Genomic DNA, 23,076 nt, shown 5'->3' on the forward strand with positions numbered 1-23,076 from the left:
ACTAAGCCTCTTTACCTGAAATTGTTCTGCACACTGTGAGGTTCTAACTCCTTCTTTTCATGTTATTTTCTGGAAAAAGCAAAGAATACAATTTTGTCTTTTATCTGAGCGAGTACAGCAAGTAGATCACTTTTGGATTGTTTCTTCAAACCTCTTCTAGACACTTTGTAGGGTGTGTAATCAGCCATTATAAACAAAAATAAACTTTATCATAGAATCATAGAATCGTTCGAGTTGGAAGGGACCCTTAAAGGTCATCTAGTCCAACCCCCCTGCTATGAACAGAGACACCTACAGGTCGATCAGGTTGCTCAGAGCCCCACACTGCCTGACCTTGAGTGTCTCGAACTGTGGGGCATCTGCCTCTATGGGCAACTTGCTCCAGTGCCTCACCACCCTTTTTGTAAAAAAACTTCTTCCTTATAAACCTCTTCTCTTTTAGTTTGAAACCACTTCCCCTGTTCCGCCACAGCAGACCCTGCTAAAGAGTCTGCCCCTTCTTTCTTATAGCCTCCTTTATATGCCGAAAGGCCGCTGAGGAGGATCTTGAAGGCACATGGTGAAATGATTATCTGTATTTACATTTGAGTCTGCTCTCATAAGTACTACATGGAACAGATATGCCAATCACATTTGAAAGCTGTCTCAATATTGGACTTAGTTTGTAAGATAATTCCTTCAGTGGCTTCATAGTCCTCAAAAATATGAGGAAATACAAGCAGAGAGCACTTTCATTAAATAATTCTATAAATCAAGAAAACCTAAGTAGAGACAACGGAATTGCCAAGAATTTTAGAGCTATAGGCTTGCTTGGAGTATTTGTTTTCCCCTTGCCCTTGGCTTTGAAGTTGGGCTTTGGGTTGCAGTAATATAGAGGGTACCAGGTAAAGAGGGAAGCACTCTTTGTCTCCTTATCCAGGCACTAATTAGTGTGAGGATGGGGAGCAGCAGGGCTCAGCCTGGACTGCATACCATACCAAAACTCATTGCTTGGTTCCCCTAAACTACAAAGCCTGGCTGAGCTTTCCCTGAGACACAGCGATGTTTTCCCCACATCCTCGCCTATCTCAAGGCTGGAGTTAACAAAACCCATCTGCCTCTGTGAGTCAGCAGAAAAGTATTCAACTTTTATAAGAGTTAAGGGATATGGGATAGGGCAATGTCAAAGTGCAGAAGTCTTCCCCCAGCTTTGGGTTCACACAGCATGCACTGGGAGGAGGTCGTATTTTCTGTTACCATTCACCAGGCAGGATGATTTACACCAAATTGACGATGCAACCCCCAGTGTTCGGGGCCAGGGCTGTCAAACGAGTCTCTTCTCATCAGCAGGAAATGCGAACAAATGGGAAAATGCCATCAAGCAGCACACACCCCAACACAGTGGCTGCGAGCAGCTTGGAGAAGTCAGAAAAAGCTTGATTTTATTTTCATCAAAAATGAAATGGGGAAGCCCCCCCCACCTCCTCTTCTGTCCCCTTTGCTACCACCCTGGTTCAAGCAAGTCAATCTGTAGGTAGTTGTGTGGGGGGTTGTTCTCAGTGGTTAACCACAGAACAATTCAAAGCATGTGGCTAACTCTGAAAAACTGCAGTGGTAGTAGAGAGAGTGGGGGGCTGCAGCAGGAAGTCCTGTACAGCCCGCAGCACAAGGAGGAAAACAAAACAATACTCGTACGTCTTCAAGCCTCCCTGCTGTCACTACATGGCAGCACTGGGCAGATGTCTTCAACGGTGTGCTGGGCAAAGCACCCAGCAGGACGCATGAGGCAGATAAAAGAGGTGTCAACCCAGGAGACAGCATTTCAACCCTCAGCTTTCACATATAAAGCCGGATAAAAAAATAACAAACAAGTTGTGAGCCTTGAGGTGAAGCAGAGCACTCTTAGGAGCATTGGGTGATCTCCAAGAGAAGTGCAGGGCTGAACGATAAGCAAGGTGGCACTGCTGAGGGGCAATAAGGGGCATGGTGTAGGTTGGGGTGGAAAATGCCCCAGTGGAGCTCTGTCTCACAAAACCTGAATGCGTTGGGCAGAGAGGAAGTGCTGGAGGAAGGATTTGCACAGAGCAAATGGGAGCAGTTGAGTGTGTAGTGGAAAGTGGCCCTATGTCTGCATGGTGCCACAGCACAGACTTGGGAGTAACAGCCAGTCTTAAAAGATTTGGTGCTTAAAGAAACCAATACAACTTGAAATTGCTGCACTTCCACACCAGAGATCTCTGTGAGACGCTCTGTGAGTGTTTTGTAGCTCCCTAAAGTTCATGGGCTTTTAATTTCCACTCATTTTCTTTGTACCCCCAGTCTATGGTTAGGGTGGTGAGGCACAGGCTGCCCAGAGAAGCTGTGGATGTCCCATCTCTGGAGATTTTCAAGGCCAGGTGGGGCCCTGGGCAGCCGGGGTGGGTGGCAGCTCTGCCAAAGGCAGCGGGCTGGGACGAGATGATCTTTGAGATCCCATCCAACCTAAGCCATCATATAATTCTATATAAAGGAGGACCTCTCTTTGAATACAAACATGCATGTTTCTAAGTGATACCTGTGCAAATAATGTAGTGCAACTAATCTTCACCTAACTGCAAGCCTCATTTGTAATTCAGCAGATAAAAATAACACATTTGTACCATCACCAGAATCACCCTTAACTTAAGAAGGAAAATAGCATTTCAATTCAAGCTGTTTATTCAGTCTGCTTTGGAGAAAGAGCAAAAAAAGGGCTAGCCTGTTACACTGACTGGAGCAGTGGCTTTGTGGCATGAGGGTGGTGTGAGATTGCATCTGGAAGCCAAACTGTGTCCCCAGGGTCCTGGGAGAGCCTACAACTGCATGCTCTTTGCCATTCATATTCACCACTCTGGGGAAAAAAGAAGTCAGCTGTTAGTGGTCAAACCACAGCCCACTCTCTTCTCATTCATCCTTGTAGCCAGAAGGGAGCAAGTACGTGAGAAATGAGAGACACACAGCTGAGGTGCTCCTCAGCACTGCTGGGTCAGAAAGAGGAAGGTGTCTCCTGCCAAGGCTGGTGCAGCTGCATGCTGTTTTTAATGCACTTGGCCAAATGTGTAGAAATCAATTTTGTTCTGGCCAGAAGTGCCAGCCAGAGTCACTGGGACAAGTCTTATGTTATCGAGATTCAGTATAACACCAAGGACTTAGCATCATACTATGGTTCCATATCAGAACATAAAACTGCCCAAGCCAATGCTTCAGGACTCTGTCCCAGTAGTGGATAAAAACTTATGCCTACAAAGCAAGAGCTAAGCAGGACTATATGCAGTGATATTTGCCCAGATGACAATCCCATTTTCCCAGAACCTTGTCTGAAGGACTTCTGGAGTCAGAGATTGTACTTACATTGTACTTATCCTGGATCGACACTGGCAACATGGATCTGTGTTATTTTTCCCTTAAGCTCACAGACATTTTTAGCATCCATGAAAAAACTTGTTTGAGTTCAACATGCAATTAGACACATTCATGGAAGAAATTTTGTCTTGAATTTACAGCTGTTAAATCACTACTAACAGTCAGGGTCCAATCTTTATCTCCTGCCTGATTTATAGTACTATTACAAAGCAAGTTTTGTGGAAATATTCCAGATTTATTTGTGAGTAAATAAGATCTATGCCAGCACCGTGGAGTGCATAGATTTATTTTCTCTAATTTAGAGTGTAACTATATTGCTGCTTTCCTTCTGCTTTCCAATCCAAGTTGTTTAATAGTCACACAAATTAGCATACTTACTGATATAATCATTTACCTAATGGTACATTTCCCATAAAATGTGGAATACTGCAATCTCTGCTGGTGTAGGATACTGCCTCCATCCATCTGATCAGTGGCAGGTTATAGTTGCACATCCTTTAATAATTATTTCAGCAGGTGTCCTTTTATTGCTGTTCATAATTAGTAGCTGAGTACTTAGTAAAACTTGCTAGTATCAGAAATTCCTACAGTTCAGAAGTTATCTATATTCATGAATAAAGAAAATCTTCATTAAGACTAATAGGTACTATAATTATATATCGAATGTACAGTCTTAAAATTATCAGCCACCAAGGCAGAATTTTGATCTTACACTTGTTTTGGATTAATGTCATAATCTGAATCCAGATTTAATCAATGGTGTCAGCCAAAGCCCTAGATCTCATGGATCATTTCTACTTTATCTTCTTGCTTTCTGTATTGATGAAGTTGTGGTTGAGAAGGAGCCACGTGTTCATGTGCTGAATCTACTTGTGGCACAGGATCATCCGTAGCTGGAATTGGACTCAGACAGATCTAATTTCCTTACCATTGAGAATATCAGACTTAAAGGGAAGGACTAAGGATTAGTAGGCGACTGCAAGTCATGTTTGCTCCTGTGTCCAGGAGCCACATGACAACCTACCTGACTCCTGGTCTGAGCTAGAGAAATCACCTGGCTGTTCGGATTAATCTTTTTCTTCCCAGAGCTCCTGGGAAGCTTAGAATAGTAATTATACTGTTACCTCTATGAGGTAGTAGATGCATGTATGCATATGATTGTAAACTCTTGTGCTTCAATCCTTTTTATACCTTCAAGTGCAAAGAACAGCCTGTCTGTGAGAATGTTCTTCAGCAAAATCCCTCCTTGCTTCATAGATCATTTCTAAGGCTGCTTTTCACCATTTTAAATGTGATTCCTTTCCCAAAAAGACAGAAGAAGCCCTAAGTCCTAAGCAACTCCTTCTCAGGGCTGGGTTATGCAATAGGCTCATGCCGTGAGTCACACTGGGGCTTCCCAAGCAAAGCTGGTCAATCTCTGCAGCTTGAGTAAGAGAGCTGAGTTTACAGACGAATGCCAATGATAGATCTGTTCATTAGGGGGCATAACCCCAACCCATGGCTAAAACAGGAAGTCTTAGACAAGTCTTAGACTTGAGTGATGCTGGATGATGTACAAATTCTCATTTAGAAGAAGAGAAGAGAAGAGAATCTTCTTGTTGTCCCTGATGTTCTCAGAAAAACAAAAGAAAAAAAGGAACTTAACTCACAGAAAATGTTGAAATGGAGTTTAAATCATGTGTTAATGAGAAATCATGTGTTAATTAGAAATCTGTAGCATTTGTAGTCTAGTCTCTGCTTACAGGGTTGGGGCAACTGCACCACATGTGTATGTGCCCTTCTGTGACTTTGAGACCTTTCAGTCAATTCTGATGGAGGAACAGAGAACCTGAGTGCTCCTACATATTTTGTAACAACAGGCAAATGGAAAAATACAGTCTGTGACCCCTGACTACCTCCTCCCCAAGAAAAATGCCACCTCTATGAAAGAAATAAAAAGGGAAAAAGAGAGAACTTCCATGGGATTGAATCACTGTGCTCACCTGTGCTGCTTAAATCACTAACTTTCAGAAGCTTGTTGCCTAAAATTCAGAGCCTCAGATCATATAAAGTCCTGAATAAATTATTTCAAAGTTCTTTTGAAAGTGAGGTCAAGTATTTTAGCTCAGTAATTAGGATTTCAGCAGACAAGGGCACTTCCTCTTGAGTTTCCCAGCGCAGAACAATATAGCTCAGTCTTGAACTGCAGAACATTTGTTTTTGTAATCCAAATCCTTCCTAAATTCATCAGCTGGGCCAGATCAATGAAGATAAGTGAATTTGTGCCTTGGAGACCCTTGGATCCCTCCAGAATGTGAACTTAGAAAGAAAAGCAACAGAAAGCCCCAGAAGGCACACTTGAGTGTTTTTACTCCCTAGCACCTCCGGCTATCTGCAACTTAGTTGACTAGATTTAGCAGGAGATGAGAGCTGGTCACGAAAACCAGAACTGTGCAGCCTCACCCATCTCCCACTCCAGATGCAAACTTCAGGGGTTTTGGTCTGATTCCTACAGACAGAAGAAAGGAAGATGACAGTGACCAGGCAGCATCTCTATGAACCTTGGCAACACCCTCTGATTTTGACTGCAGTTATCATGAGAAAATGTGTTTCTGTTTTGGCCTTTCCTGTGTGTGTCAAAAACAAATAAGATATTTGTTGGGATTTCTTCCTGAGGAGGAAATAGGTTCATTCTTGAATGCACTAGGCAGATCAGGTTCTTTCAACAATCAGAAGATACGTATGTGGAATTTCAACATTTTTAAGCCTTCCCAGGATATATATTCAACATTAATTTTTAATATTTGTTACTGTGCTGGTATTGCAGCAAACAGTAGATCTAGTAGATATAAAGAAACTTAGCCTAATTTATGCTGTTAATGTAGTCTTTCTCAGAAGCAGAAGCTATTAACAAGATCATAATTTCCCTCACAGACACTATTTTTAACTGGGGAAGAGTTCTCTCAGAAGAGTAATAGACTTATATCTCTGTAGTATTTTCCCAATCAAGAGAAAGAGTTGCTTGAGGATCTGAGCAACTACTTCTTGAAGAAATGATGAACATAGAGCTTTGCAGTAAATCATAATCACAATAAAATTTAAAAAAAAAAATTGGCTGGGGATTAATGACTGGAATGTGAGTTACTGAATTAAATTGGTTCAGATGTTCCCCAGAAAAAATCTGAGATTCACAATGCTCTTTGGTTTTTGTTTTTTGCAAAGGAAGATTTAGCTTGATTGCTTCAGAACCACTAACAATTTCTAGACCAGTCGAAGTGCTCTTAGCGGCCTGGTCTTGATCAAAAATAGCAGAAACAGAATTCAGAGCCTCCACAATTTCATTATCTGTTAGTGTATGATAGACAACATTAGATACTTATAAGATGTTAGAGGCTTGCTTTGGTTCCTCCATCCAAGGGCAGGTTCATGAGTATGGCTCTGCCACAAAGACAGAGCCCCCTGGATTGCTAAGTCTGCAGTCAAAACCCAGTTGTGCCACTCATGGTCACTGGTAGCTCAGGTGGCTTTTCAATGGGCTTTCTCTGAGAATGTGCTTTCAAGTGTCCAGCCTTCCTTTGGCTCCAAGCTACCATTTGACTTGGTATTTCAGTCCCAGATTTGTTCATGACTCTAATCCTGAGCAACAAAATATTTATGCTTCTAACACAGTTCACTGAAGAGGCAGACTTAAAACTCTAAGCCAGGAACTGGAATTGAATCTTCCAGTTCGTGTTGGTGGCTTTTTTTAATTAGAGATGTCTGTTCTTTTGTCAAGATTCAGACTCAGTTCATGAATATAATGGAGGAAGGAAATCAAAGCTGTGTAAGTCACTGACTGCGTTCAAGATATCAAAACTTTTTCTGCAGTTAATTAATATCGTATGCTGACCCAAAAGTGAAGCAGGTCTATAACCTGGAAGATAAAAAGGCTCAGTCAGGAGGTGCAGTGCTGGAGGTACTGCACATCTGCCTTCTCATCTGTTCTTGGGAACCTGGCAGCAGTGCTTTAGTGGCTCTGCCTTATTCTCTGCTACTTAGGCTTTTGTAAAAAAATGGACCTAACAACAATTGCCTAGAGGCAGGAGAAGAAGAGAAAGGCTGCATTATTAAAAGCCAGAATCTAATGCCATTTTGATATTCATAAACGTTCTCAGAAACGAATTCTCCCAAGATCAAGGACTTAGTCAGCCCAGGTTTCTCCAGCTCATGTAGATAATTGTCCCTTGAAATAGTTGTCTTTCTCTATCTTCCCCTCTTCTTATTTTTTTAACATTGGCACTTGGCAAGTGTTCACTTAGCAGGCAGCTCAGCTCTGCTGCTGCAGAAGAGCAGAAGAAACCTCAAGTTTCCCACCATGTACATCTCCAGTTTCTGCAATGAGAAAAATGTGCACCATGAGTGCATACAAAATATTCATCTGTCACCCACTGACAAAGTAGCAACACATCAGCCAATTAAACTAATTAATACATTGGTCAAATTTACTTTTCTGTGAAGTGGTTTATTAAGTAATAGGAAAGGCTTAGAGAGGTAATGCATGAGTTATTCAGTATTTTTAACTATCAGAGCCTAGTGAGACAAATCCTTGATGCTTTCCTACCTTCCTGAAAGCTATGTGACTTGATTGCTTCTGTCTCAGCATAAATTCATGCTGTCACTAAAAAAAACAGTACCAGCATAATCGTTTGAGCTGAGAAAGGAAACTGATACAAATGAAAATGAAATACATGAGGTTTAATTTTCAGCTGCATCATTCTTCTCTCAGTAAAAATATCTAAATGCATATTACAGCATATGATTTTATTGTATTTTATGTATGAAATTTCTTCTAGACAAAAGAAATCTAAGATTATTAAAAGTTCTCATCAGTTTGCCACTGGCAGGTATGGCAACATTTGTGGTAGCACACCCAACAGATAAAATTATCATAGAATCATTGAACCGTTTGAGTTGAGAGACCCTTAAAGGTCATCTAGTCCAACTCCTCTGCAACAAACATCTACAGCTAAATATTTCCTGGGGGCTTCCATTAAAAGCTTATCATTTAATTTTTGTTGTTGTTGTTTTGGCACCTCTTCTTGAATGTAGGATGAGGGCTATAGTCCTGTATGTAGTCAGAGTATGGCTTGAGCAGAAATAAGAAAACCCTGCCACGATGCACTTGGGGCATGCAGCACCTTCAGGGTAGGTGTCTACCTCTAGGCTTAGCTCCTCACTCTCTCTTTTAGTCAGTAGAATGAAAGAGGCAGTTTAGGCTGTGATTCATCCAACCTTTGTAGATATCTCCTTTAGTATCTATATTTTAAACATCTGCTCTTCCAGCATGAGGTGAGCTGCAACCTATTTTCAGTAGCTATAAAGAGAACTTGGGGAGAACAGCCCAGACAAAGGCACTTTGTCCACTTTGTCAGGGATGTCCCACTTCTGAAGTCTAAAAGTTGAGTCAGAGCTTACTGAAGTGGGTGTAAAGAGCCTCATTTACATGGACTGAGTCTGGATCAAAATTTAAAGGCTATTCAGTCGCTTTGTTTGAGATGATCTCATTTTTCAATGCAAAGAGAACATAACATTTCAAAGGACATGCTCATGGATCTGGGCATGTCTCAGTATAGTTACAGATACACACAAGGAACAAAATTTTATTTATATATTTAGGATATTTAGGAACATTTTTGTGTTCTTGTTGAGGTTTCCATCTGCCTCATGTTTTTGGATATTCCATAGAAACGTTTTAATAATTCTATACTTGACAGCACTCAGCTGAAGGACAGAATGACCAGCAGCAGTGCCAGCTAAAGGATGTGACACCGTTACAGGGTTCATAAGTGGGAAATGGTATTATTTGGTACATGCCAAAGGGGAAGGAAGAACAGCCCAGCAGCTTGAAGGAGTCATCCTGCTCAAAGCCTGGCTGTGTGCTTGAGACTGAGGTGAACACATGGGCCTCTGGTTCCTGGCTCAGCCACAGACTGTGTGGGACTTGTCTCTGGAGGAAAATAAGCAGTGATCATTTCAGGAGGAAATACATTCATTAAATCTGTGGAGTATTCAGACAATACCAGATCAGATGAGTGCCTGAATAATCAACAGGCAGCAAGCTGTGTTCTCTGCTCTGCCTGGGAGCTCCCACCGTAGAGCAGAAAAGCCACTATAGAGAGGATGTGGAGAGTTCAGAGGCAGCAGATTTTTCATGCAGGGAGAAGCTGATTTTTAACACAGCTACCACAGGTTTAGTTGTTTCTGATTCATATGGTATCACTCCATCCTATAGATACATTTAGCAAGTCGTTGATTCTGCCCACCCTCAGTAGCTACTGAGAATGAATGGGGACAGTGACAAGAGGACTCTTATGTAATATTCAAATTATATTATATATCTATTACCCATATTCTCGGTACAGGATTGCTTTGCTGCAAACTTTGTATGAAGTTAATCATTAAACAGCTACCAATCTTGCATAGCAAGTGGGAAACATCCTCATGTCATGAATTTCTCACAGGCTTCAGAAGCATGTTGCAAGTGACTCAAAATCTTGGACTGTGGATGGCAACTTTGTCATCAAACATAAGAAAATGCCCTTGTCAGGATCAGTTGAAAGTTCTCCAGAGGTCTGAAGCTGGGATGCAGACATTCCGATTATCTGCTACTTCCACAAAATGAAAATTCTTCCCTGAGTCCAAGGAACAGCTGATGAATATCGTAGGAAGTGACAAAAAAAGGTCACTTGTAAGTGAATCCAAGGAGATTTAAGTCATAACACTATTATCCTGAAGCCTTTAGACAAATAACAAAAGACTGGCAGGACTGGAGAGTCCTTCAGTCCAAATACGTATACAAATCTCTATGTCATATACCTAAGTTCTAAAGAAAATTCATCTTTAAATGAGGTTGCAGAAAATTACCCAACGAGTACATTTAAACCCTCTGGTCATGTATAGCAGCGTGTTGTAACATCATATAGAGGTGATATATTACAAAACTTTTGAGCTTTGGAATTATCATCTTTTGCAGCATGAGTTTCTAACTCAGATTGATGTTGTCTGATGCAAATTTCTGTAGCCCTTTGCACAGTTCAGGTATCATATCGTGGTCATTTCATGATCATAGGAGGATTGTCTCATTGGACAGGGACAGGTAATGAAATTCCATTCTAACAGCAATGACATCTCCTAAAACTAGATTCTTTTTTAATCAGCTGTTAAAGAATACTGCCCAAGAAGATACTTGAATTTTAAAAGTTGATTTTCAGTATTCTCAGTACATATTCAAACATATGGATATCCCAAGATGAACGGAAGAGGGCTTTTACTTTGCCAGTGTACTTAAAAGCTCGAAAGAACGACCTGAGGATCAGTAATCCTTTCAACTTGACATCAATTCACCATAAAACACAGGAATGGCTAATTCCAGGCACTATTCATAAAGAATTAGAGAAAAGTAGTGTAATTCATGGCAATCAGGAAATTTATTTTATTTCAAGAAAGTTGTCCTGATATTTTTGAGAGTTTACATTTTCTTGAAAGAAATCAATATTATCAATGTAGTAAGTATGAACTTTAGCAGAGCTTTTAGCACCAAACAGCATTTTGATTAAGAAACAAGGGATGTCTAAAGACGTCAGTGTAATTATATAACAGATAACTGAGCAATTGACAGTTCACAGAAACCGTCAGATACGGACTCAGAGTATCAGTCAGGTCTTCAGGGCTGTAAGCTATTAGACACTGTGGTCTGATTTGTAAGGAACACAGAATTATCACTGGTAAAGTGAGTGGAGTTTGAATGGGGGCACCCCTGAATCCCTACCAGTGCAGGTGGTCTGCAACGATCTGCTCATAAGAAGGGAAGGTAACAGTGCTCAAGGTGATATGAGACCGAAAGACAAGTTGTAGATGTTGTGAGAAGAAATCCGTCCTGAATCATTGTGAGCTCCTGTGGTGTTTGCTGAGCGCTGCTTTCCCTGCCTTGAGCAGTCAGACCAGGCAGCGACCGTGTAACTCATCTTGCCCTTGGCTTCCCAGATGGTAATTACAGCAATTACAAAAATCCTGTTCAAGACTTCTTGTAAGGATAGCTGTGCATGGATATCCAGAGTAAAACAGACTAGTTAAAGAGATATATGCACAGACTTGGTTAGTGCAATTCAATGACAGTTTTCCTGTTATTATTTCTTTTGCTATTCAGCTCATACCCATAAGAATGCTAGTTCTAACTGAGTTCTGTGAAAACACTGAAAATACAGCTAATGCATGAGGTCAAGATGGGGTCTTCATTCCTTTGGCTACATTAAAAAGGTCTGAGTTGACATGTCCAGACAAATATCCTCAGATTTCCTCCACTGACGGACATTAGACCACATGCTAACAGTGTTATCCAAATCACGGATTAAAGTGAAACCATAGAACATATGTTTCTCACATCCTGTTTGGATGATAACAACATAGGCACAAACAAAAAAACCTTTCAGTAGATTTTGGAGTAAAATGAAAGATACTTTCTTTAATCTCATAGTTTATTCAAGAACATATCAGTTATTACATCAATTGAGTAATTTAAGTCTGCATTTTGGATATGCCAATGGCTTCAATAACCTTTTCAAAATGTGATTTTGAAGATAATCTTTAAATTTATAGGAGAAGATTTTCAACATAGTTTAGATAAGGCAATAAATTGCTTTCCTGTAGTTCAAGTTACCAGCTTAATTATTTCATTTGCAGAATTAAGATTTTTTCTACTTGCTCAGTTTTAAAACTTCTTGGGATATCAAAGCTGCCTGCTCAGTCATTAGCTGTGAATTGCAGAATGAAGCAGTGCCCTACAGCACTTCCAGATGAAGCAGTCTGTTTATACAGAAAGCACAAAAGCTATAATTACTCCATGATCACATTTGTATATCAAGGTCAGAATTCTGTGATTCATGCTATTGTTTGGACATAAAGGGAGTTGATTTTCAGCATAGTGGTGTACAACTACTATTATTGCCACATCAGTGCCTGTAGAAACAATATTAACTTTTGCTTGCTTTTTTCTAGTTAGGTTAACTCCAGTTCAAACATTCATGAAAACTGGCTGGTTAATATTTCTCCTAAAATATTCATTAGGCATGCAAAATATATACTTATATATATATATTCCCCAGGTTGTTCTAACTGTGCATTCTATTATTAAAGCAAAAATAAATCCTCCAAAGCAAAAAGAAAAGCAAAATTGGTCATTAAGTGATTTATGCTTGAAATCACACAGAGGTTAAGCAATATCAAATGCAGGTAATTAAAGACTGAAAAAAAGACTCCTGATATTTTTTCTCATCTGTAAAATACCTACCATAAGATTTTCTTCTTACCTATTATCTATTATACTCAGTAATTTTTATATTCTACTCTGAGAATTGATTGCCTTTTCATGCTCTTTTACTGGTTCTATGATCTTAAAAACATGGAGATTCAACTCTTTATGCTACTTAGTCATAAGCTAGGATTAGTCAAGCACTTAGATTGTACCAATTAATTCAATATGATTGTATATATTCATAATCAGGCACAAAAACAAGTGCTTTCCTCATGTGAGGACTAATAGACCATACTAATGTATTAACACACCTCAGCTGACACCCAGATTTCAAGCGTCTTCAATGTCATCCTGTTCTTTGCTAGGTCTCTTTCTCTTAAGCCCCAGCTAGTCTTTCTTTTTCAGGTGTAGGTATCCCTAGACAGAAGCACCCCACAGTCAGACTAAACACTCTCATAGATGCAAGGCCTGAGGAACTGGTCATCTGAATGAAATTCTAGTAACTTGTCCAAGGTCACAGAGATAGGGATTTGAATCTGCTTGAGCACCTTCATCACTAGGCTAACGCTTCTTTGGAGAACCCACATACATTTCCTTCTCATTGTTCTTTCTCATCAGTCACTCCTGATATCTTCAGTCAACTTGATTTCTTTATAAATATTTTTCTGGATTTTTCCATTTTTCTCTTTATTTGCTGATTTAGGACTGAGATGTGCAGAAATGCATAGGAGAACTAGAAAAGAAATCTGACTGATTTCTGAGCCACTGAGATCTAAACACAAATGTTGACACTATAGAAGGGAGGGACACCACCCACCCTGAGGGACCTGGGCACACTCAAAAAGTGGGCACACAAGAATCTAATGAGGTTTAACAAGGCCAAGTGCCTTGGGTAGAAGTAATTCCAGATATGTGTACTGACAGGGAAAAAAGCTCACTGAGATCAGCCCTGCAGAGAAGGACCTGGGGGTCCTGCCCTTGTGAGATCCCATCTGGAGTACTGTATCCAAGTCTGGGTCCCCCAGTTCAGGAAGGAGCTGTTGGAGAGGGTCCAGAGGAGGACTATGAAGATGATCAAAGGGCTGGAGAAACTTTCCTGTGAAAAAAAGGTTGAAGGTGTTGGGCTTATTTGACCTGGAGGCTCTGGGGAGAACTCAGTACAGCTTTCCAGTACTCGAAGGGAGCTCACAGGAGGCAGGAGGGGAGCCAGCCTGATAGTGACAGGACAGGGGGGAATGGCTTTTAACTAAAAGAGAGAAGATTTAGGTTAAATGTTAGGAAGAAATTTTTTAATCAGAGGGTGGTGAGGCACTGGCTGGGTGGAGCTCTGGGCAGCCTGAGCTGGTAAGTGGAATCCTGCCCATGGCAGGGGACTGGAACTAGGTGATCTTTAAGGTCCCTTCCAACCTAAGCCATTTAATGATTCTATGTTTCTACTGAATGCTGTAAAACTGCCTATAACACATGGATAATTAAATAATCTTCAGTTCCTTTTTAGAGCAGAATTAAGGAAATTTTGTGACTTTTTTGGATTTATGAAAAACTGGTTAAATACAAATAAATTACCACAAATTCAAGACATAATCTACTGTAAATCTAATGTAAATCACAATTACCTGTGTTCCTACATCAGTGTTTTATTTAAAAAGTATCGAGCCATTCTATTTTCCCTTTTTAACCTAACACTGTTTAGATTTGAAAGCATGAACTTGCAGTCACGAAGGTGATTGTTTTGCAAAGGAGATGGATAATATTATTAAAACGAACAGATGTGCTGCAGTGTTAAACAACAAACAGACATGTCATTGTGGATTGAGCCAGATCCAAGGTTGCCAGCGGCTGTGATTTTGTTGTAAGATTGGGGGTCTCTGTTATTTGCTGGGGGAGGACTTTCCCAGCTCATGAAATAATCATATCTTCTTCTAATACTTTTTTTCCATTACATGTAATGTAATATTCAAGCATAATATTCTGAGTAAAAGGTAAATAACTTATACTTCATCTGTTTATAAGTTAGAAGATACCTTACATCCTTGCTTTAGTTTCAAAGAACACACCTCCTCCTTTAAACAACAGTTTAGTCTGATAGAGTTAGGGACAAAGCTGTGACTGTTTCTTCTCCCTTGCTGCCAAACTGGTGGCATATGTGGATCCATTATGCATATATGTAAAAATCCCAAATCTGTTTGGGAGTTGCCTTGTCCTCCTAATGGGAAAACAGATTTTGACCACATTATTTGAAAGTATCATAATGGCTCAGAAACAGAAGGGAAAAGAAAGACAGTAACATTCTATTAAAAAAACACGTATGTCGCAATTTTTAATTGAATCCCATATGTTTTGGAGCCTGGGATTATCCTACATTATTTTTAATGTTAAGGATTGGCAGACCTCCAGACCCACATGACAAATTTGGAAACATAAAACAAACAGGACAAAACCCATAAACAAACAACAGCAGCCTCTAGGGAAATAGGTTAACAGCAGTAACAAGACAGCTCTCTCAGTGAGGAAAACAAAAACTGATGGAAGAACTAAGTGGAGTCCTCAGATAGGAATGTGAACTGGAGACATGGGTTGTGGTCGATACTCAGTGTCCCAGTCCTGTCCACCTCCTCCAGAGACTCTGCAGCATCTCTATCGCTTTTCTTCCCCATCAGTCTTAAACTGGAAATAATATGGAACATAGTGGTGGGATGAAAGCTTGATGAAAAGGCTTATGTCCTGGTACAACCACCTTCTGGAAGAAAATAAGGTTATCAACATGGATTCATCAAGGGGAAATCATGCTTGACCACTCTAGTGGCCTTCTACAGTGTCATAACTGTCTAGGTAGATGAGGGAAGAAAAGTGGGTGCTGCCTACCGTGATTTCAGCAGTGTTTTACACTGTCTCCCATAACATCCTCACAGGTAAGCTTAGAAAGTGTGGGAGAGATGAATGAACAGAGGTGATCTGGGAGCTGACTGATTGGCAGTCAAATCTACTTGAAGGTTTGTAAGTACCTGTATTCGCCAGGGATCAGCACTGGATCTGGTCTTAACACTTTTTCAACAATGTGGAGTGCACCTTCAGCAAGTTTACTGATGGTATGAAGTTGGAAGGAGTGACTGATACACCAGAAGGCTGTGCTGCCATTCAGCAAGAATTCCACAGACTGGGGAGCTGGACAGAGAGGAATTAATAATGTTCAAGAAAGGCAAGTGCAGAGTCCTACACCTGGGTAGGAATAACTACATGCATCAGACTGGGGGCTAACCTACTAGAGAGGAGCTCTGGGGTCCTGCAGCACAGCACTTTGATCAGTGTTATCAATGCGCATAAATATTAAAGGAGTAGAAGCCAAGTGGATGGGATCAGGCTCTTCCTGTTTGTGACAGGACAAAGAGCAATGGGCACAGACTGGAAGATAGGAAGTTTCATATGAACATGAGGAAAAAATTCTTTACTGTGAGGATGACAGAGCACTGTAACAGGCTGCCCAGAGAGGCTGTGGATTCCTTATTTGGGAAGCCTTTTCTGGAGATATTCAAAACTCGCCTGGATGCTTTACTGTGCAACCTATTGTAGGGACGCTGCTTTAGCAGGGGGGTTGGACTGGACTAGATGATCTCCAGAGGTCCCTTCCAACCCCTACGATTCTGTGATCTCTCCTCTTCTATTCTTCTACATGCAGGATTCCTGCCTGTCAATCCACTTTTTCCACCCAAACTCTTTATCCTTCAAATCATATCTCTATCTTCCAAAAAAAAGGATCAGTCTGATGCATGCACCTGACACGGAAATTTTCAGCCTGAATGGTTGATATGATGTTATAGCCGAAAACAGGGTCTTCTAGTGAGAAGTGTCAGAGGAGCTGGGCAGGCTGCGCTCCCACTCGGCGCACAGATCAGCCAAGCGAGTACTTGCCACATTTAGTTACACAAAGCGAGTTTTCCTAGTCAGCTAAATGAAGCTCTCACATAGCAGTTTTTAGCAAGGTGTTATTCTCAGAGGATTCCTAATGGGTCTGTTTACTCTAATGAAGCTCACAATATCAAATACAGTAATCAAATACTCCATGATAAATCGACATCCCCAAAGAATTAATTAACAAAATTTTTTTTCAAACTGTGAATAAATGACCTTGTCAGTTCACAGCTCTGGACAATTTTATTTACTTGCACCATCTTTTCTCCTCATCTAGGTAGTTTTCTGGTCGTGACAGATGAGACATGAGATCTTCAGCTTCCAGGCTTTCAAGTTTTTCTTCAAGAGATTCATTATGGAATCGGTAAGAAAGAAGAAAGACCAGTGTCTAAATAACAGGTTTGAAATATAAAAAGCAGAAAAAAAAAAAAAAAAGAAAAAAGAAATAAAAAGTGAAAAGCCCTAAATGAATTGTTTTTATCAATTGCAATATGTGCTACTTTGGACATGACCACAGAGGCGTTTATCAGAAAACATCTAACCTATTGATCCTTCCGAGGATCAAAAAATTCAATCAGTCAGTAAATCCTTACAGAGCATTGAGTGCCCATGCATGTACTGGAGCAAATGATAATACTTATGCTGTATTTTGCTTTGCTTTGCTTTCATAAATTTCCAAGTTGGATGGGGAGAGCGGGGTATAAAAAGGACACTTTGTAGGTCCTCTCAAGTCATCCAAATCTGGTAACAGATGTTGTTTTAACTTTGCAAACAACACATCTATGAGATCAGCCCAAAAACTCTGTGGCAAGTTTTGTGCGGGGGCTTGAAAGACGAGGGAGTCTCCTCTTCTTGTGATGCAAAACACAGAATAGCACACAGTTGTCTAAATATGCTTTTGTTTATTCAGTCTCTGGATGGTGAGTGCTCTTGTTTTAAAGTTTTTGCTGTATTTTATTGAGCCACTAGAATGACATTTGGATTGCCTGACTTGAACTCCCTACAAAAACATTGGCAGTACAGGCAATGGTTTGCTTTGTACCTGGTGCTCTGGATGGAGCTCTCCTGGCACAGGTCACTGCTCTCTACCCAGCAGCGTGAGTCTTTCATCTTCTCTTCTTCCCTGGGAAAAGGGTTGACCATACTGCACTCCAGTTCTGCCAAGGGGGGTGAATCATTGCTGCTGATCTGAAAATTGAATAAATCTTCCATTGGTGTGTTTGCTTTTTCACATGGTTATGCATGTTTTCGCTTTTTAAGCCCAGGATGCCTGAATAAGCAAGAGTCCAGATGTCAGACAATTATCTTTTGAAAAGTATGAAGCAATTAAGCTGGGTATTTCCACTTGATTTTGAAACAAGATTTAGGTTTTTATGTCCTACTGCTCTTGAAGGAATAAAACAAAGCACAGCCACCAACAAACAAATTAGTGGTAAAATCACTGAAATGAATGAAACCTTATTTCCTGAGTATTTGTCTTGACTAAAGCTCCAGTGAAGGTGCAAAACATCAGTGGGGCATCTACAGGGTCTTCTTCCTACACTCATTCTCTTGATAAAGAGCAAAATGAGGGCAAAGCTTTTTTGTCCATGAGGGCAATAAGCATCTTTTTCCACACTTCACTCCACATTTTTATCTTCCCACAACACTTGTGTAACTGCAGAATTTTGACAGCTTTCTTGCTTTTCTATTGAATTGTCAGGCATTGGCAATGTATTAAAAAATTATAAGGATGTATCATCTTCTACTGTAGTCAATGGAAAACCAGTTAACTTAGGAAGTAGCAAGCTCATTTTCAGTGGCCTAAAATGGTTAAAAATAGAAACAAATGACTATCCAGAGAGAAGAGATGCTATGATGAAATTCTAGACTGATCTTCTGAAGCTCTTTATTTCATTTAGCATCAATTGAACACAGACCTGATGGACTAGGTCCATATGGCAAAACCAATTTCCAAAAGCTTCCAGACTCTTTCAGCTGTCTTGAGATTTAAGAGAACCCCACAACTATGACAATCAAATGTCTGCTTTACAAGACAGACAGACCCTAATTTTAAAATGGAGGCATTTTTGCTTCATGCTTTGAGCTTTAAAGCAAGTAAAATATTTCGAAAACTAAAGAACTAATAATATTTATTCAACACTATAAGCCAGCCTTTGAACCTCAGCTCGGTAGATCCATACACGTGCACATTTATAAGACTATCTTAGAAAAGATGTGGCAGGGTCTCGGTCTCACTTCTTCCACTAGATAGTGTTCAAGTGCTGGCAAATTCATAAGAGATAGATGGGCAAAAACAAACAAACAAACAAACAAAAAAAAAAAACTAACAACCAAATCTCTGTCCTTTATATCTTCATCTTCATATCATGAACAACTAGCAGAAAGTCCTCTTATTTGCTTTCCAAACCTTTTTTTTTTTTTTTTTTTTATCCAATAAAATGCTGATGAAATTGTTTGGCCTGAAAGGCCTTCTTATCCTTTAGCTGTTTTTTAAAACTCACACAATAAAATATACAGTAAAAACACTTTGTCCTGCTATAGCACTACTCAGCTGGGGATCCCAGTGTGCTTTCACCCAGAAAAACAATAATTGTCTGCGTTCCACAGATAGAGAAACAAAGCACATAGCAATAAAATGCCATGTCACACCTGTGAATGGCAGCTTAGATCAAGATACCAGGTCTACAATACCTTTATTTAGTTTTCAAACTTCTTCCCAGGTTTATTTTGCTCTGAACCATCAGTTTCACTTCAGGCAAGATGCATACTGCTATCAGCATATATCTAGCAGCTTAGCTGGATGTAGCTTAGAACCAGAAATTATGCCTGGAGAATGAGAAAGCCATGTCATTTGCAGAGGGAAAAAGAAAATATTGAAATGTTTGCAGTACGGGTTGAGGCTTTATTTCATTCTCTTTTTGTTTTTGGAGAGCCTGCTATGCCAGCTGCTCTGCAACATGTTCATTTTTGCAGTATCAGTTACTGATCTTAGTCATTGCCATTTTCTACATTAGAAAAAAAATGTATTCAGCTACTACTGATTCCTACTTTATAATTTGTCCCATCTTGAACTTAGATTGGCCACTGCAGTAAAGCAGAATAAGAAATCCTTTTACAAATATATCAATGGCAAGAGAAAAACCAAGGATAATCTCTATCCTTTAATTGATGCGGCGGGGAATGTGACCACAGATGACAAGGAGAAGGCTGAGGTCCTCAACGCCTTCGTTGCATCTGCCTTTAATAGTCAGACCAGCTATCTTCAGGGCACATTGTGCCCTGATCTGGATATCTGGGCTGACACGCAGAATGTCTCCCCGGAGATCCAGGTGGAGACAGTTAGAGAGCTCCTCCTCCATCTGGATAATCACAAGTCCATGGGACCGGATGGGCTTCATCCTAGGGTGCTGAGGGAGTTGGCGGGGGTGATCGCTAAGCCGCTCTCGGCTATCTACCAGCGCTCCTGGTTGACTGGAGAGGTTCCAGAGGATTGGAGGCTTGCTGATGTGACGCCCATCTACAAGAAGGGCCGTAAGGAGGATCCAGGGAAATACAGGCCTGTCAGCCTGACATCAGTGGCAGGGAAGGTCATGGAACAAATCCTCCTGGGAGAGATCACACAGCTTGTGCGCGATGTTCACAGGGTCAGGCCCAGCCAGCATGGGTTCATGAAAGGCAGGTCGTGTTTGACCAACCTCATCTCCTTCTACGACTGGGTGACCAGACTGGTAGATGAGGGAAAGGCAGTTGATGTAGTCTACCTAGACTTCAGCAAAGCCTTTGACATGGTCTCTCACAGTATCCTTTTGCGGAAACTGGCTGCCCGTGGCTTGGACAGTTTTACCCTCCGTTGGATAAGGAACTGGCTGGAGGGCCGTGCTCAACGGGTGGTGGTCAATGGAGTGAAGTCTAGCTGGAGACCTGTTACAAGTGGTGTCCCCCAGGGTTTGGTACTGGGGCCCATCCTGTTTAATATCTTTATTGACGACTTAGATGAAGGGATTGAGTGTACCCTGAGTAAGTTTGCAGATGACACCAAGTTGGGAGGTTGTGTCGATCTGCCTGAGGGCAGGGAGGCCCTGCAGAGGGATCTAGATAATCTGGATCGCTGGGCCGAGGTGAATGGGATGAGGTTTAACGAGGCCAAGTGTTGGGTTCTGCAATTTGGCCACAACAACCCCATGCAGTGTTACAGGCTTGGGGATGAGTGGTTGGATGATTGTGAAGAGGAAAGGGATCTGGGGGTGTTGGTTGATGCTCAGCTGAACATGAGCCGACAGTGTGCCCAGGTGGCCAAGAGGGCCAACGGCATCCTGGCCTGCATTAGAAATAGTGTGGCCAGCAGGAGCAGGGAGGTGATCATCCCCCTGTACTCAGCACTGGTGAGGCCGCACCTCGAGTGCTGTGTTCAGTTTTGGGCCCCTCACTACAGGAAAGACATTGAGGCCCTGGAACGTGTCCAAAGAAGGGCAACGAAACTGGTGAGGGGTCTGGAGCACAAGTCTTATGAGGAGTGGCTGAGGGAGCTGGGATTGTTTAGTCTGGAGGAGAAGGCTCAGGGGAGACCTCATTGCACTCTACAACTTCCTGAAGGGAGGTTGTGGTGCAAAAGGGTCCGGCCTCTTCTTCCAGGCAAATAGTAGGACCCGAGGAAACCGCCAGAAGTTATACCAGAGGAGGTTTAGGTTGGATATTAGGAGAAACTTTTTCTCTCAAAGGGTGGTCAGGCACTGGAATGGCTGCCCAGGGAGGTGGTGGAGTCGCCATCCCTGGTAGTGTTCAAGAGGCACCTGGATGAGGAGCTGCGAGATATGGTTTAGTGCTTGTGGTACTAATAGGAATGGGAGGGTGGTTGGACTAGGTGATCTTGCAGGTCATTTCCAACCTTGTGATTCTACGATTCTGTGATTCTGTAAGTTTAATCACGGAGTACTCCTTCATGCTACTTTGGCCTTGTCTTGCTCGTTGCAGCCCCTTCTCTCCTGCCAACCAACATTTAACTCCTCTGGTTTCCTTCAAATATTTCTGTCATGCTCTTCCCAGTGATCTTGCAAGCACTCAGACCATGGATAACCAGGAGAACCGCTTACAGCATCAGTGGGTGACACTGGGCCATCAGCAAGCAACAGGCTAATGCTTGCACCACAGGCAAGGGTTAGATTTACCAGAGGTTTCTATGATGTTCCCAAGAGTTTGACCTCTTTCAGAGCTCCAAAATATAGTACTCATAGAAGAATATGCTGCTATTTTTAATTTTTTTTTATATTAAGATCTCTTAAATGAGACCCTGCCTGAAATAAAAGCACTAAATTTATCACATCTGCATCAAAAAGCGAGCATGTCTCCTGTCACCAGCCCACTGCCCCTCGCTGCAGGCTGATGTTTTGCTGTTTTTCTCGTTGGAGGATGCAGAGGTTCCAGGGCCACTCTTGCTGTTGTTACTGCGAGCCAGGAATGCCATTATGTGTTTGTCCATATGGCTCTTGATCTTGCATGACAAAACCAAATCAACAAAGGCAAAACTGAATCAGCAATTTAGTTGGCTTAATCTTGTGTAACTCAATGCTCTGCACTGTTTTCAGTGTTGTTTTCAGCTGGCCTTTGAGATAACTGTTTGGGCTTACTCATCACTCAGCTAAGCTCCTTGCACAGAACATTCAAAATATATCATTTAGTTCTGTGCTTCTAAAATTTTGGTTTCTCATTTGGTACATACAGTGTTAAAAATGCAAATGTTACCAACATGTCACTTACAATGAGAACACAATGGATTCTCTTATTGCTATCATATTAATATTAAAAGAATGCAAAAAGAACCTTTTGTTTAAGCCAATGTTGCTAGTGCTAAAAGGGTATTAAATGAATACTGTAGTTTCTAAGGCAGCTTCTTATGTTTTCTTAACTAATTTCAAATACCAGATGAAGAAAAATGCTTTGAAATGCCAGTATGAAAATTGAAATCAGCTGATTCTTTTATTCAAAACAGTCACAGTGGTAACAGAAATTGTTGATGCAGCTCATCTATTTCATGAGCCTTACTGCTAGATACTGTAGCTTAAAAACACAGAGTTGCAACCAGTACGTTTGCTGGATATGGATATTGGCTTTCTTCACGCAGAGAAATTATTTAGATATGAATGGTTTTCCTTGCCTGGAAATTTACATGACTTTCTGTCCAAATAACATAATCATTTTAAAAATTTGTTTGCAAATGTCAAATCCAACTGCATTCTTTCTCAAGTAAAACAGTTTTGCAGTTTACCATGCAAGTTCCCTTCAGCAAATTAGCGCCAGTCACAATGTGTGATGTAGGTTTTGCTGTTTAAAATAGACTTCACCTTTTCCTGTGAGTACATCATACATTTATGTGATATTAAAAGCTCAAACATGCTGCAGGTTAGAGTATGTAGTTTTTACATTCCATAGAAGGTTCAGTGAGCTGATGGGACTGTCCTCTGAGGATGAAGGTCCTCCTGGTTGAATGTTTCCAGCTGCAGCATGAAGGAGTGGTACTCCACATCCTTATATAAATTGGG

At 41.0% G+C, this 23,076-nt stretch overlaps 1 protein-coding gene across 4 annotated transcripts in view; it reads left to right on the top strand.

Moving 5' to 3' along the window:
- Positions 1-23,076, top strand: part of ASAP1 (ArfGAP with SH3 domain, ankyrin repeat and PH domain 1) — a 168,322-nt gene that overhangs the window by 32,293 nt on the left and 112,953 nt on the right. For all 4 annotated transcript variants that reach the window (XM_048939832.1, XM_048939831.1, XM_048939833.1 and 1 more), the window contains one exon: positions 16,815-16,901. In XM_048939832.1, the coding sequence (XP_048795789.1) occupies positions 16,843-16,901 (59 nt within the window). In that variant the 5' untranslated portion in view covers positions 16,815-16,842. The remainder of the gene's footprint in view (positions 1-16,814; positions 16,902-23,076) is intronic.

Source organism: Lagopus muta, chromosome 3 (genome assembly GCF_023343835.1).
Source record: "Lagopus muta isolate bLagMut1 chromosome 3, bLagMut1 primary, whole genome shotgun sequence".
Lineage (NCBI taxonomy): Eukaryota > Metazoa > Chordata > Aves > Galliformes > Phasianidae > Lagopus > Lagopus muta.